The sequence below is a fragment of the Sabethes cyaneus genome, chromosome 3 (assembly GCF_943734655.1).
Source record: "Sabethes cyaneus chromosome 3, idSabCyanKW18_F2, whole genome shotgun sequence".
In the NCBI taxonomy this organism is placed as follows: Eukaryota; Metazoa; Arthropoda; class Insecta; order Diptera; family Culicidae; genus Sabethes; species Sabethes cyaneus.
Genome location: NC_071355.1, coordinates 116,942,440 through 116,956,541, shown reverse-complemented (window position 1 = coordinate 116,956,541; position 14,102 = coordinate 116,942,440). Strand labels below are relative to the sequence as shown.

Genomic DNA, 14,102 nt, shown 5'->3' with positions numbered 1-14,102 from the left:
GTGGGAAGGGGTCCCAATTCATCATAGAAAAAAAATTTGTCTCCAAAAACACCAACGTGCCAAATTTTGTTCCATTTGCTTGATGAGCTCTCGAGTTATGAGGAAATTTGTATTTCGTTTGTATAGGAGCCCCCCCTCTTAAAGTTGGGAGGGGTCCTTATTCACCATAGAAAATGTTCTTGCCCTCGAAAACTTTCACATGCCTAATTTGGTTTCATTTGCTTGATTAGCTCTCGAGTTATGAGGAAATTTGTATTTCATTTGTATAGGAGCCCCCCCTCCTAAAGTGAGGAGGGGTCCCAGTTCATCATAGAAAAAATTTTTGTCTCCAAAAACACCCACGTGTCAAATTTGGTTCCATTTGCTGGATTAGTTCTCGAGTTATGAGGAAAATTGTGTTTCTTTGGTACAGGAGCCCCCCCTCTTAAAGTGGGGAGGGGTCCTAATTTACTATAGAAAATATTCTTGCCCTCGAAAACCTTCACATGCCAAATTTGGTTACATTTGCTTGATTAGTTCTCGAGTTATGAGGAAATTTGTATGGAAGCCCCCCCCTTTTAAAGAGGAGAGGAGTTATAATTCCCCTTATAAAGAGGGGAGGGGTCTCAATTTACCATAGAATAAATTCTTGTCACCGGAAACACCCACATGCCGAATTTTGTTGTATTTGCTTGATTAGTTGTCGAGTTATGCAGAAATTTGTGTTTCATTTGTATGGGAGCCCCCCCTTTTAGTGGGGGGAGGGGTTTCTAACCATCACTAAAACCTTTCCTGGCCCCAAAAAACCTGTACATGCATATTTTCATGCCGATTGGTTCAGTAGTTTTCGATTCTATAAGGAACATACAGACAGACAGACAGAAATCCTTCTTTATAGGTATAGATTGTGTATGGCCATATCACAAATCACACATACCTGCGCGCAAGGTTTACCCGGAGGCTGGCAGTTTATGCTGGGAGCGGTTCCGATGAACTAGCTGGGTGCGATCATGCGATGTTAGTGCCTGCGTTTAGCGAATCACTAGCGGCTTGGGCCGCCCAGGGGTAGATCGATGCGAAATACCCAATGCAGTCGAATCCGAAGGTCGGTCGATTCTCTGGAAGCGTAGCGTGTATTGACGGACGCTACGTGGCACTGCGGCTCGTTCGGCTTCGTTCACGGTCGAATTCCTTGGTTCCGTAGTAGCTCAACAACGAAGGGACTACAGTCCGGAACCTACCGCCTGTTGAACAGGCGTCTTCAATTTTATTTGATTATCACTCGATAGAACTTTGTATCACTATGCTATCGAAGCAATTAACTATTAGCTAAGGCAAAAAGAGGTTATTCAAAGACACTACTTCGACGCGTTCTATCCCCGACCGTTTCGCAAACGAAAGTGAAACTCTGATCGATCTCGAACTCTTGTGAGAGTACGGATGTAATTATATATATGGTAAATAGTAATTCGGCTTCCCCGATGCAACTGTTTCCCCTTTAAATTTGACGAAGGTTGAATGTCAGTATTTTCAATTAAATTTACATTATTACGTAACCTAACCTATTCAAAATTTAACTACTGGATACAATAAAAATTATAGAATTAAGTTAATATGATGTTTAAATAATAAATACTCTAAATTTTGTTTATTATTTAAATATCGCTGGCAAACTTGCGTGCTCAATTTTAACGATAGCCAAGACTCAAACCATCATACTTAAATCTGCTTCCACTAACATTAGGGAGGTTCATTCGGTTTCATTAATGAACCGATCCTCGTTTCGAATTATTTATTATTTATCTAAGCTTAATATGCATACTTGTTACAAGTTATCATATACGACATTCCCACAACCAATCGTAACATGTACGGAAGGCATCCGGTTTCAGCGACGCTCATGCGATATAGTTTGGTGCGGGCACTCGTCAGCTGGGTAGCATCTCTATGTCCAGTTATTACATCCTCAGCAGTATGATCTAATCCTTGCCGAAGACTCAATGTTTTCTGATTGAATGCTTCTACATCGGTGTTCCTATGGAATAAGCGAATTGCGTTCGGTACATTTTCCTGGCACCATTCAGCTGTACGGAATCTCCCCTCAATGACTTTAGTCTCGTCATCCGATAATTGTTCGCCGTTTCCGATTTTTGTGAGTATGGATGAGAATTCAGTGTCACTTTGTCGCATAACTTGACGCAGTGGGAAGAATTTCAAAGACTGCCAGAGTGAAGCATCTCCTAAGGAATTGTTCACAGGTTTAAACGGGGCTCTAGCATTTACTGGCGGTAACTGTCGAAAATCTCCACATAGTAAAATGTCTTTTCCGCCAAAAGCATCATCATAGTTGCCACTAATATTTTGCAGTCGCGTATGAACAGTGTTCAAAATGTTTGCACCAATCATGCTGATCTCATCGATTATAATTAGCTTAATATTGGCAAATGAATTGCGATACAATTGGAGCATCTCGAAACCTAGCTTTCCATGATGCCGCCGATCCATTGTTATATGGAAAGCGGAATGCACCGTCGTACCACCACCGCTGCCTTTCCGGCTACCGCTGCCTTTCCGGTAGATGCGCAAGCAACATAGGCGTTGTTTAGAGAGTTATGAGCTTGACTGAAGCGGTTATATGTCTCCATCACAATACGAAGCGTGAAAGTTTTGCCGCACCCGGCCGGCCCGGTGAAAAACAATTGCAGCGGTTTTCTGGTTTCATCGAAACAATGGAGGCTGTCGATAACGTGAAGAATCAGAGCGCGCTGTTCCGGATTTGTCTTCCGCATCAAACTGCAATATTCTTGACTGGTCATTACCGAGGTGCGTTGTTTAATGACCGCCGATAAGGCGTTAGTGGGTAGCAGTACAATATCATCGTCATTTGGTTCCATTGCAATGGTTCTCGTGCACTCAGCACGCTTAACATTAGCATCCGTTTCCTGTACACCTGATTCATCCTCAATACACAACCGCAAATACTCGTCAACGATATGTTCAAGATTGAGCTCACAATCATATTGCTTGCGCTTCGCTAGAATTGCTGCTTCGTTATACGGGAAAAACGGCGGATCTTATATGAATTAGTACCATTTCGTTCTTTTGTGTAATTTTCTGCAAAATCGGCTAGACATACATCATCTAGACCGAGCCGCGCTTCATACTTTTGCACGATATTTAATGTCCAGACATCAGTTGAACTGTCGTCGATTCTCTCTTCATCCATTCGTGCATTTCGCTTTCTTGATTTCGTACGCTCATGCGGCCACATCGTTGGTATGAATTGTATCGCTCGACTTGCTTCTGACATCGGTTGACGTAAAAGATACCATGCCGCCTCTTGGGCCGACATCTCCACGGAGTTGAGCATTTTGATGCTCAGTTTCTTCAGAAGTTCAGTATAGTCTTGATCAGGAAATTGTTCTTGTAGTGCGATAAGGTCTCGTTGAAGGCAACTTATTCCTCGATTGGTTTTGTTCACATATTCGACAACATACGCAGCACACGAATATTCATCCAATATAAACTGCAAGTCCATATTCGAGAGCAGATTTCGAGCTATCCACGGATTAAACGAGTTTGTCCAAAGTTCAGACATGGATCGTTTGAGCAAAACAGTGGGACGGCGAATGGTTGCACGGATAACATCGAGGTATTTATCCATTGTACAATTACATTCAAGAAGAAACGATTCCAGTGTGTCGAATGCATTTGTATCTAGTACTTCGCGCATTTTCTTGGCCTTTCTAACCAACTGATCGCGGCGGCTATCATCCGAAGCAATAGGAACGAGTATCCTGGTTTGGTCCATGGGCCAATAAGGAATGTTGAACCGACAGCGGTTTTCATTCTTCTTATAGCAAGTGAATGTATGTTTATGAACCTAGAATAAACAAATTGAATATGCCGAAGTACAACACATGGACAGTAGATTTACCTGATAACCATAGGTATCCGGTAAATCCTCGGCCTTGACGGAACAGAGTTCATTAATCAACCGCACGGTATCGGTCATATTCTCTCCGACTGCTTCACGTGGGTCATTTTTCAACCATAGCAAGATATGCGCGTGTGGACTACTCCGATGTTGGAATTCGATCCGCTTGAAATAATCAACTACTTGATATTTTCCAAATATGTTGTACTTTGGCGACGTTAACAGAATCATAATCGTGTCCACAAGCTTATTGAAGTATGCGCAGCACGTAACCGGATCATTGTTGACCAATGTTGCTCTCTGTAAGGCAGTCAATTCCTGCATTGGATTTGTTAACTCGGTGTTATTTTCTCTTTCGGATAACCGGTATAGAGTTTTGAGCAGGTGAGGCCACTTTGTTTCGTTCGCACTAAGTGTTAGGAACATCGTAGGCTTACCAAGTTGGCGCATCATGGCAAAAGATCCCTTTTCCTTTGCTGCCAGTACTGGACTGAGTTCGGAATGATTTTCAGAAACGATAGATTCCGGTTAATGCATTGCTCCATAAATTCCCTATTCTGAAGATCGCCGCGAGTAACATTCGCGGTGCCCACACACTTAAAGGTGCATTGCAATCCTTCCGAAACTCGTAAACGAAGAACTTTCATCGCCATGTATAATACGTGCTGTGGCTTTGCTCCTCGTCTATCACAACGACGAGTTTCGCTGGAAGCAATCATAAAGTACGTCACGCGTACGCCTGGTCTAAATTCACGCGGACAGCCAAAATAAATGGCAGGATATGACAGCTCTTCGCCATGCTCATCATAGATTATAGACAAGGGGATCTTGTTTTGAGCGGGGGCGATTTCTAGGCATTTGTCTTCATTCCATAAAAGCGTTTCTTGTTGACCCAGTAGCAACTCTGTTTCATTATCGAAATCAATGGTTTCCAATGCAATCCGATCATCCGGAGCACTGTTATCTAGATCTTCTATTCTATTACCGTCCATAACGATACCGTATCTGCGGTACAATGGCGTTTTAACTAAATACGTAAGCCAAGCTTTAACTACCGATTTCTTAACGAATCCGGACAGGTAGGAAGACTTGTGTATCACATGTTTTTTGATGAATACATTAAACGCTTGATCGTCGTCAAGTTGACGAGGAAGGGAGCGCAACATCTCACCTACATCTACGGGGCAATTGATTACTTGACCAACAATCGAGTAACTACCTGTGATTAAAGATTGTGTAGACGAATAATAATGAAACTATTAAAGCATTGCAGCTTACCTGCAGCAAAGCGCAAACGACGTATTTGCATGAAAGGTAAGCGAGGTGACACTAACCTTTCTGCAATAGGATCGAGCGGCGGTAAACCCGTCGGTACTTGCGGATAGGCAAACCCATTAGTTTTAGATAATGTTGGAATTTTTCGTTGTTTCAGATTGCTGCGACAAGTTTGGCATACTTGAAATCCATTAACTGATTCAAACGATCCACTCTCTTGCAATACTGTTGCAAAATCTTGTGTTATAGGTTTCAAATCGTTAACAAACCATAATCTGTCACAGACACTGCATACAGCACCGAACTCATTTTGTATGAAACGTTTAGCAAATTCCTGGTCAGCACGTTCAAAATTCGATGTAGAAACTTGTCGAATTCATCAAACGCCATCAAGTAAATGAATAATTAGAATACATGTCAAATCAAAATATTGATACGAAGTAGACTGTGACGATTGAATATACAGGAATATGTCAAAGTCAGCGCATTTAATAATACTATTACTAGTTTGTTACAGATGAATCAGTGTACTGAGTCTAAAATGTTAAAGGTTATTAAAATTCTTTAACCTTTAGGTTATTTATATCCAATTCTGTGGTTGCGTGGGATATGGAATGCAAATTATGGCAATTTTCATTAGGCGTTTGATATTTCACATTGGGGCAACGCGATGATGAGAGATTCCCGAAGGTATATAATACTGACAATGATTTAGCATGTACTGAGCGAACCGAAAACAAAAATACCGCTTTTAGATGATCATGTTACCCAATTTACATTTGAATCAATTTCATCCCTTTCTTTAAAGCACTCAACCGTTTCAAACTTAGTATAATGTGATATAAGATATCTTCACAAATAATAAATAGTAAGAATGAACTTGCCATTGATACTAAATAATATGTCAAACTAGATAATCTGTCTTACACAATTATTAATAACTGCTTGATAGAAGCTCAGCCAGGTGTATCTGGGACTGGACAATAAAATCGGTGCATTTCTTGAGTCATGAGGATACAAGCAGTTCACTTCCCTACTATTCCCTAGCAATTTAGCAGTAAATAGAGTAAATAGAGCAGAGATAGTTTGAACATTGTTTTACGATCCACTATGTAATTTAAGTATTCACCAGATTTTCACAACTAATTTGAGTTGAAATTTTAGATTCAATTTTAGATTCACGAATAAACAAACATTTGTTGCCATCAATGCACTGAGTTGTAGTGTATTTTTGTAATTTCGCTACGAAATTTATTATGAACTTCTTTCTAAACAGCTCAAGCTGAGCTCAAATAGCATGTGATAATTTTCTATAAATATGCTTACCTGTCATTTCATGTGACGGAATTATAACGGTATGCGATGGATTGATATCTGCGGGCGATGCCTCTTCGTGCGACAAACTTGCAACTTCACCTGCCGAACTAGAAGCACTCTCACGCTTTCGTTTGCGTGATAATCTAGTACGCTCTGCTCCTGTTAAGGATATCCTTGGTTCAGTTACTACACCAGCCACTTGTTCACGAATACGTTTACGGTGGTTACGTAAATATAACGCCTGCAACCATTTAGACATAGCGAATTCTTTAACAAATCACTACTGTATTTCACAAAGGTTGAAATAGCAATGAATGGCCAGCCCACAGATCATTGTAATAAATATGTTATGCGTAGTTTGATATTTGAACCAACTTCCTTCAAATAGTTTCTGGCCGTTGGTTACAAATAATAATCAAAACCATTTTGCACATTTGAGATAAATTCTGATTATGCTTCATTTAATTAGTTTGCGGCCCTTAAAAGGGCAATTGGTTACAAGTAACATCAACCTCTTCAGTGCAGTCAACAATCGGTGTTGCCACCAATAACCGGTCTTGCCGCTAAATGCCGTTGGTTTCGCCACCAATAGCTGTCGATGGTAAATACTGACCATCCGTCAGTGCGATTGTGCGATGAATGAGCAGACGGCGAACCAAGAGTACCATTTTATAGTCACTGGCACTGCCGCTGCTGCTTGTAAGCTAGTGTAGGTTGGTGGGGGAAACCAGATCAATTGCTGCTGCTGCTCGAATGATTATCCGACGCTGAATGAGCAAGCATTTTCCATGGAACGTTGGAACGTTAACCATTTAGAAAAGTGGAGAAAAATCTTTTCATTCTTCAATTACTATAGTTCTTATAAGAACTGTTTAAGACCACAACGGCCTACTGCTGAATTTGCTGCCCGTCAGTCGATCCGTTTCCATTTGCTGTTGGTTTGCGAAAATAACCGCCAAAATGCCATTGGGTGCCTCGAATTGTCATCGAAAATGACATTAGATGCCGCAAAGGTCCTTGGATTTGCCTCCAATAGCCGCCAAAATGCTATCGTTATTACCTCCCGATTGCTATCGTTATTGGCTCCGATCGCTGGTGTTTGCCGCCAAATGCCGTTGGTTTCGCCACCAATAGCTGTCGATGGTAAATACTGACCGTCCGTCAGTGCGATTGTGCGATGAATGAGCAGACGGCGAACCAAGAGTACCATTTTATAGTCACTGGCACTGCCGCTGCTGCTTGTAAGCTAGTATAGGTGATGGAGGAATCCATATCGGCTGCTGCTGCTTAAATGATTGTCCGACACTGATTGAGCAAGCTATCGAACAATTTCGCATGTCTGCGATGGGGATAATGCAAAATGTAATGTTAAGTGCATCGTGTGGGATTCACGTTGGCCATTGCCCTCTGATTCCGCTTGTCTTTGGGACCGGTGCACATAGGAGTATTTGGCCCAAAAAGTTGGCCATAAGTCCGAAATATGAAATGCATGATTTTTATTTATATGTAGTATCTGTAATCTCAGCATAGTCTACTAGTCACGTTAGTATGATTTTGAACTGAATTTATGCTTTTCTTCGCTCAGCAAGCTGCCTATTTAGAACGCCATTCGGCAGTAAATTTTTTCGCTTTTAAAATGCGTTCTTCCGCTCGTTGGTGCAAAAACCTAAAAATCCGAGTGAAATAGTGTCTATTCACCATGGGTAAGTATTTATCAGCAAAGAAGGATGTTATTCAATAGTTTTCATGTATAATTGCATAAAATTAATGAATGTCTTCGATACGAATAGTGATTACGAAAATTACCCCAAAAATAGTGGTAAGATCTTAATACTTTAATCAATGTTTTGGTAACCTTCCGAGCATGTCCCGGCAAAATTTCAATCACCATCAGATAGGTCAAACATCACAGAATATAGTGGAATCGAAAAATCTTCCGCATGGTTCCGCTTTGTCGTTTTTTAGACATTTAATTATTTTAAGGTAGGAGTCGTGCGGGTAAGACCGGCACAGGGGATAAGACAAGAACGCATAGAGTTTTACTAGAATGCATTAATCAATTGTTTTATTAAAGACTCAACATATTTGTATTTATTATTTCAGATGTTTTAAAACAGATCGAGCTTACTATAAATCGTAAAATATCAAAATAATAAACAAAATAAACGCGAGTGTCGCTGATGCGCAGCCCGTTGTAACTTTTCGCGGAAGAAATTTCAAACTAAATTTTAAGATTTTATATATTCTAGCTAGCATTGTTTTTCATAAGTGAGATTTAAGTAGAAATATGATTAATAAATGTATAAAAATCGTCTTCTTAAAAAACGTGCCTTGGGAGTAAGACCGGCACCTTTCGAACGGGGTAAGAAAGGCATATTTGCAGGTCGCCGGCAACAGTCACAGTCTGCGTTTGTCTCGCCCTGAATCATTTCACACACTCGTTCAAAGTCATTTATAGAGAAAAAGATGTTATTCAATGTTACGGAGAACCCTCATTATGGTTACCGTACATGTACCGTATTAATGACTATCGTCCGATGGTCAGTAAACTGACCACTTTCGCGGAGGTTAACGGAAGTTATTCGGCTCTGGTCATTAAGGTATATGATTTGACTTCTATAGGGTTTGCCATCGACTTCTAGAGTGATTCGAAAAAGTACATGATGGGCTTAGTTAATTTTAAATTCCTTTTATTCTCATAGTATGTATGTTTAAATTATTCTTAATAAAAAACAATATACTGTACTAAATAAAACTTTGGTAGGAAATTTTCAAGAATACAATGCAACAGAGATGTTTTGAATAGACTTCTGCTTAATTCGGATCCATTGCTTAGTAGCTCAAGGCCGATACCAAGAAAAAAAGCAAACCTTTTTCGACCGAAACGTTGAAGATGTTGGAGGCAAATCAATATCAAACTGAAGAATATGAGAAATGCAGCGACTATGAAACAGAAGACTAGAATGTGATGCTTCTATACGTATACGTACACACCTACATACACTTTTACATCACACATACACCTGTACTAGCTCACATAAATACTGACACACATACATACACACATCCCAACACCTAATAAATGGTTATGTTCTTAATCGGTTTTTTATAAATATAAGAGAAAGATACGAATTGAACTTTACAGGGGATTAGTTGGCAATTTCTTTAACTTCATATGCAGAGTTGGGAAATGTTTAATTTCTGATCATGTTTTATCAATATCGACTGGAAAGAAGCAATTTAGAATTTTGGCCAGCTTTTTGGGGCAAATACTCCTATGTGCGGTGTTGCCGTCAATAGCCATCGATGTTGCCGATTGGATTGGAAAAGGGGTGTGGCTTACAAAGTGGTCTCAAGGTTATCATTTGGATCCAAATCCTTTGGTGTATCTAATTGTCGTCCGTGCCTGTGAAGCTAGGCGATAACAAGGGAAATGCATGGAAAAATTCGACCTTGAATCTTTACACACATTTTCACTATTTAGCGTATAAAAAATTATTATTAGTATGTTACTATAAAATTTCTGGACATTTTATCTATCCAACGACATATTAACTGTTATGTTTCGTTCAGTAGTATAGTAGCTATTAGCGTTTGAAATATTTCATTCAAACGTTACACTTCTATTTCTCGTTTTTACAAAGTGCTACCCAGTCCCAGTATAGTAAACAAAGACGTAGTCCTACGTCAAAAAAATGTGTATTCAATGTTTCACAATTTGAATTTCTTGGTCACGAGTTATCTGATAAGGGCATACGCCCTATGAAAAGTAAAATTTCAGCAATTAAGTGTTTTCGGAAACCAAATAACATTGCAGAATTACGCAGTTTTCTGGGACTCATAACGTACGTCGGACGTTTTATACCTCATCTTGCGGAAAAAACGGAACCTTTAACATTCTTATTACGGACTGGGGAAAGTTTCTTATGGAAGACGGAACATCAAAACGCATTCGATGAATTTAAAAATTCAGTTTCTAAGTCAAATTTCCTGGGATATTTTGACCCTAAAGATAATTGTATCGTAATTGCAGATGCTAGTCCGAGTGGACTCGGGCCGTATTATTGCAAGAAGATGATTTGCGTAATACAAGAATCATATCACTCGCCAGCAAAGCTTTAACTACATTAGAAAAGAAATATTTTCAAACAGAGAAAGAAGCATTGGCTCTTGTATGGGCAGTAGATAAGTTTCGCCTATATTTGCTTGGAAAACGATTTAAATTGGTAACTGACTGTAAACCCTTGAATTTTTTGTTCAAAAATCGAGCTAAACCTTGTGCAAGGATAGAACGATGGGTTTTAAGACTTCAAGCATATCAATTTGATGTAGTGTATGAACCTGGAATGAACAACCTTGCAGATTGTCTCTCCAGATTAACTGTTTTGAAAGCAACAGATTTCGATGTTTGTGGGGATGCATGCATTTATCAACTAGCGGTAGTTGGAATGCCAAATGCAATTACCATAGTCCAAGAGGAATCTTCAAAAGACGAAACATTTAAACATGTCTTTAACAGCCTTGTCAGCGATAGTTGGAATGAGCATTCAAAAGATTTTAAACCATTTCGAGATGAGCTTTGCGAAATAGGCGAAGTGTTATTTCGGGGAGACATATTAGTAATCCCAGAGAAATTGAGGAATAGAACACTAGAAATAGCTCACGAGTCACATCCTGGGATTGTAGTTATGAAGAGAAGAATGCGACAGAAAGTTTGGTGGCCTCACATGGACAAACATATAGAACAGCTTGTAAAAAAATGTAAAGCTTGCGTCTTGGTGTCAACAGCTGATCCACCTGAACCATTAAGATATACTAAGATACCTGAAAGACCATGGGCAGACTTGGCGGCGGATTTTCTTGGTCCTTTGCCGTCTGGACATAACCTACTAGTTTTAGTGGATTATTACAGCAGATTTATAGAAGTAATAATAATGAAACAAATAACAGCCAGCCTGACAGTTCGTGCACTACATGAAACTTTTTGTCGATTTGGAATGCCAGAGTCTTTAAAAACTGACATCGGACCACAATTCATAAGTGCAGAACTAGCTAAATTCTGCAAACAATTTAGAATAGAACATAGGAGAACAACGCCATACTGGCCACAAGCGAATGGTGAGGTAGAAAGAATGAATCGATCAATTGGCAAGCGTTTGAAAATAAGCCAGCAGACAAATGGAGCTGATTGGCAATGGGATTTAAGGATGTTCATCTTAATGCATAATTCCACACCACATTCTTCAACAGGAGATGCCCCATCAAGCCTAATGTTTGGAAGAGCCCTAAAGGATAAATTGCCAGGTCTGATACATAAAGGGTGTAAAACACTGGAAGAAATTGGCGATTACTATCGAATAAAAAAATGAAGGGGGCGGAGTATGCAGATAAAAGGAGAGGTGCAAGATTAGACGATCTGCAAAGCGGAGATACTGTTGTTGCAAAACAAATACAGAAAGAAAATAAACTTGCCACCACTTATGATCCGGAGGAGTTCTTAGTAGTTGAACGAGAAGACTCTGACGTTACACTAAAGTCTAAAGAATCCGAAAAAGTTATTCAGAGAAATGTTTCGCATCTTTAAAAGCTATTTTCAGGTAATGACGTGTTTGAAGATAATACATCAACTGCGATGGATAATAAGTCAACAAATGTATCACCCCAAGGGAAATTGCACGGAGAAGAACAACAAGATGACATCCCGGGCGCCACCAACAGTTTACCACCACGGTCTCATAGGCATAGCATTCCAATCCGTAAAGAAAAAGAGGAATGTAGAGTATGTTACCTTTTATATAGACAATGAATAAGCATTCTCCGAACCTTATGTAGATCGCCTTGTAAGCAAATACTTTGAATCATAGGATTGAATAAAGAGACAGTTGTATTACAGTTAGCGACGAAACGAGACGTGTTCCGTGTGTTTCTAAACCCGAAGTCCCGACACAACACCTGGATTATCCAGAATTCTGCTAAACCATAACCAAAGCGGCGTACTTTTGTGCACGGTGCACTCTAACATGAATAATTGTTTGTTTTTCAAAAATTATGGTAGTCGCCTTAGTTTTGGGCTTCGTTACGATGTTATCTACTGTCTCAGAACAAATCTTTCCGCATCCGATGATTTTGTTCTCGTTCCCATTGAATGTGCTGGCCAAATATTCTCACGAGATGGACTCGGTAGTAACGTGGACCAAACGGTTCCCGTATTTACAACTTTTGTCATTGGCAATGAAATGGATTATGCCTAAATTAGGCTATTAAGTCTGCTTTGACAAGCGAGTGGGCATTGGTTCGAATCTTAGTAGGATCAGGCCTTTCGATATCAAGTAACTTTAGCATGGGTTTATTTTCAAGCCTCTCGTTACCGTTCCTTCATACTGAATTTTATATGACTTCCATAAAACCACTCTTGACAGTGCAAAAAATCACTCTTATAGTTAAATGGTACGGGGTAGCCTTGTCAGGGATGGCTGTAATTGGAGATAGTACTGGCATTGAGAAGCAAGGTGACAAAGCAACTGATAGCAATGCTGCCATTTCCGCCAAAAACGTCCCTAGCCTATAAATTGCCTAGCTTGTAACACGCAAGTCGCATATGTCGCAAGACATCCAAGTTCTTCGGTAATAAAACCGCTTAACCGTTTAGCTGGTTTCGAGGTATGATGCTGGTCTATCAAGCCAGTCGTCGTATGTTCGTATCTCGGCTAGACGGTGCTACTAGATAGAGTCAATAGGATTGTTTCACTAGCCCCCGTAACTGTCCAGTACTCTAATAGCCGGGTGTGAAGACTGGTCGATAGAGAAGTCTAGTCTTAGAAAGGACGTTTAAGCCAAAGGTTTTGGTTTGCTTGCCGGTAATAGATAGATTAACAAAAAAGTCAGGTTTGAAAATAAAAAAAATAATTCTAAAAAAATTTGTGACTTTTTATATAACGTCATCACTGGCGTGCCCAAGCCTTCTATTATAAATTTAATGTATAAAAACATATTTTCACAATGTGCAACCGAGAAGTCCGGAGTTGTCAATTGAATAATAAGCGATGAGAAAATTAATTGCGCTAAAATAGATTCTGCCTCCAGTCCAATTTTAAATTTAATTTCGAGTCCAATTTCATTTTATTTTAATACCCATTTTAAAACCAAGTTCTAGTCTAATTCAAGTCCAATTTTAAGCCCAATTCCCAGTCTAATTTCAAGTTCACTACAATTCTAATTTTCACTGTAATTTGAAATTTAATTGTAAAGCCCAGTCTAATTTCAAGTTCACTACAATTCTAATTTTCACTGTAATTTGAAATTTAATTGTAAAGCTTAAACCGTCATTAGACATTACCCTTCTTTATCGACGGACTTCGCAGCCGGCTCTTAGAGTACAGGAAAATTACGGGGCCAGTGTAACGATCCTACTGACTGTATCTAGCAAGCACCGCCTAGTCGAAATTCGAACATACGACGACTGGCTTGTTAGACTATCGTACTTCGACGCTAACTGGGCGGCGTACAATGAAATTCAATTGAGGACTAATTTCAATACCCCACTTTAAAGCCAACTTCTAGTCTGCTTGAATTTCTATTTCACCACCGTTGGTGG

General features: G+C 39.7%; 1 protein-coding gene across 1 annotated transcript; it reads right to left on the bottom strand.

The window, feature by feature from the left end:
• Positions 1–1,788: 1,788 nt before the first annotated feature.
• Positions 1,789–2,484, bottom strand: LOC128740056 (uncharacterized). Its single transcript, XM_053835566.1, has one exon. The coding sequence runs from the start codon at positions 2,482–2,484 to the stop codon at positions 1,789–1,791; it is 696 nt and encodes a 231-aa protein (XP_053691541.1).
• Positions 2,485–14,102: the final 11,618 nt, after the last annotated feature.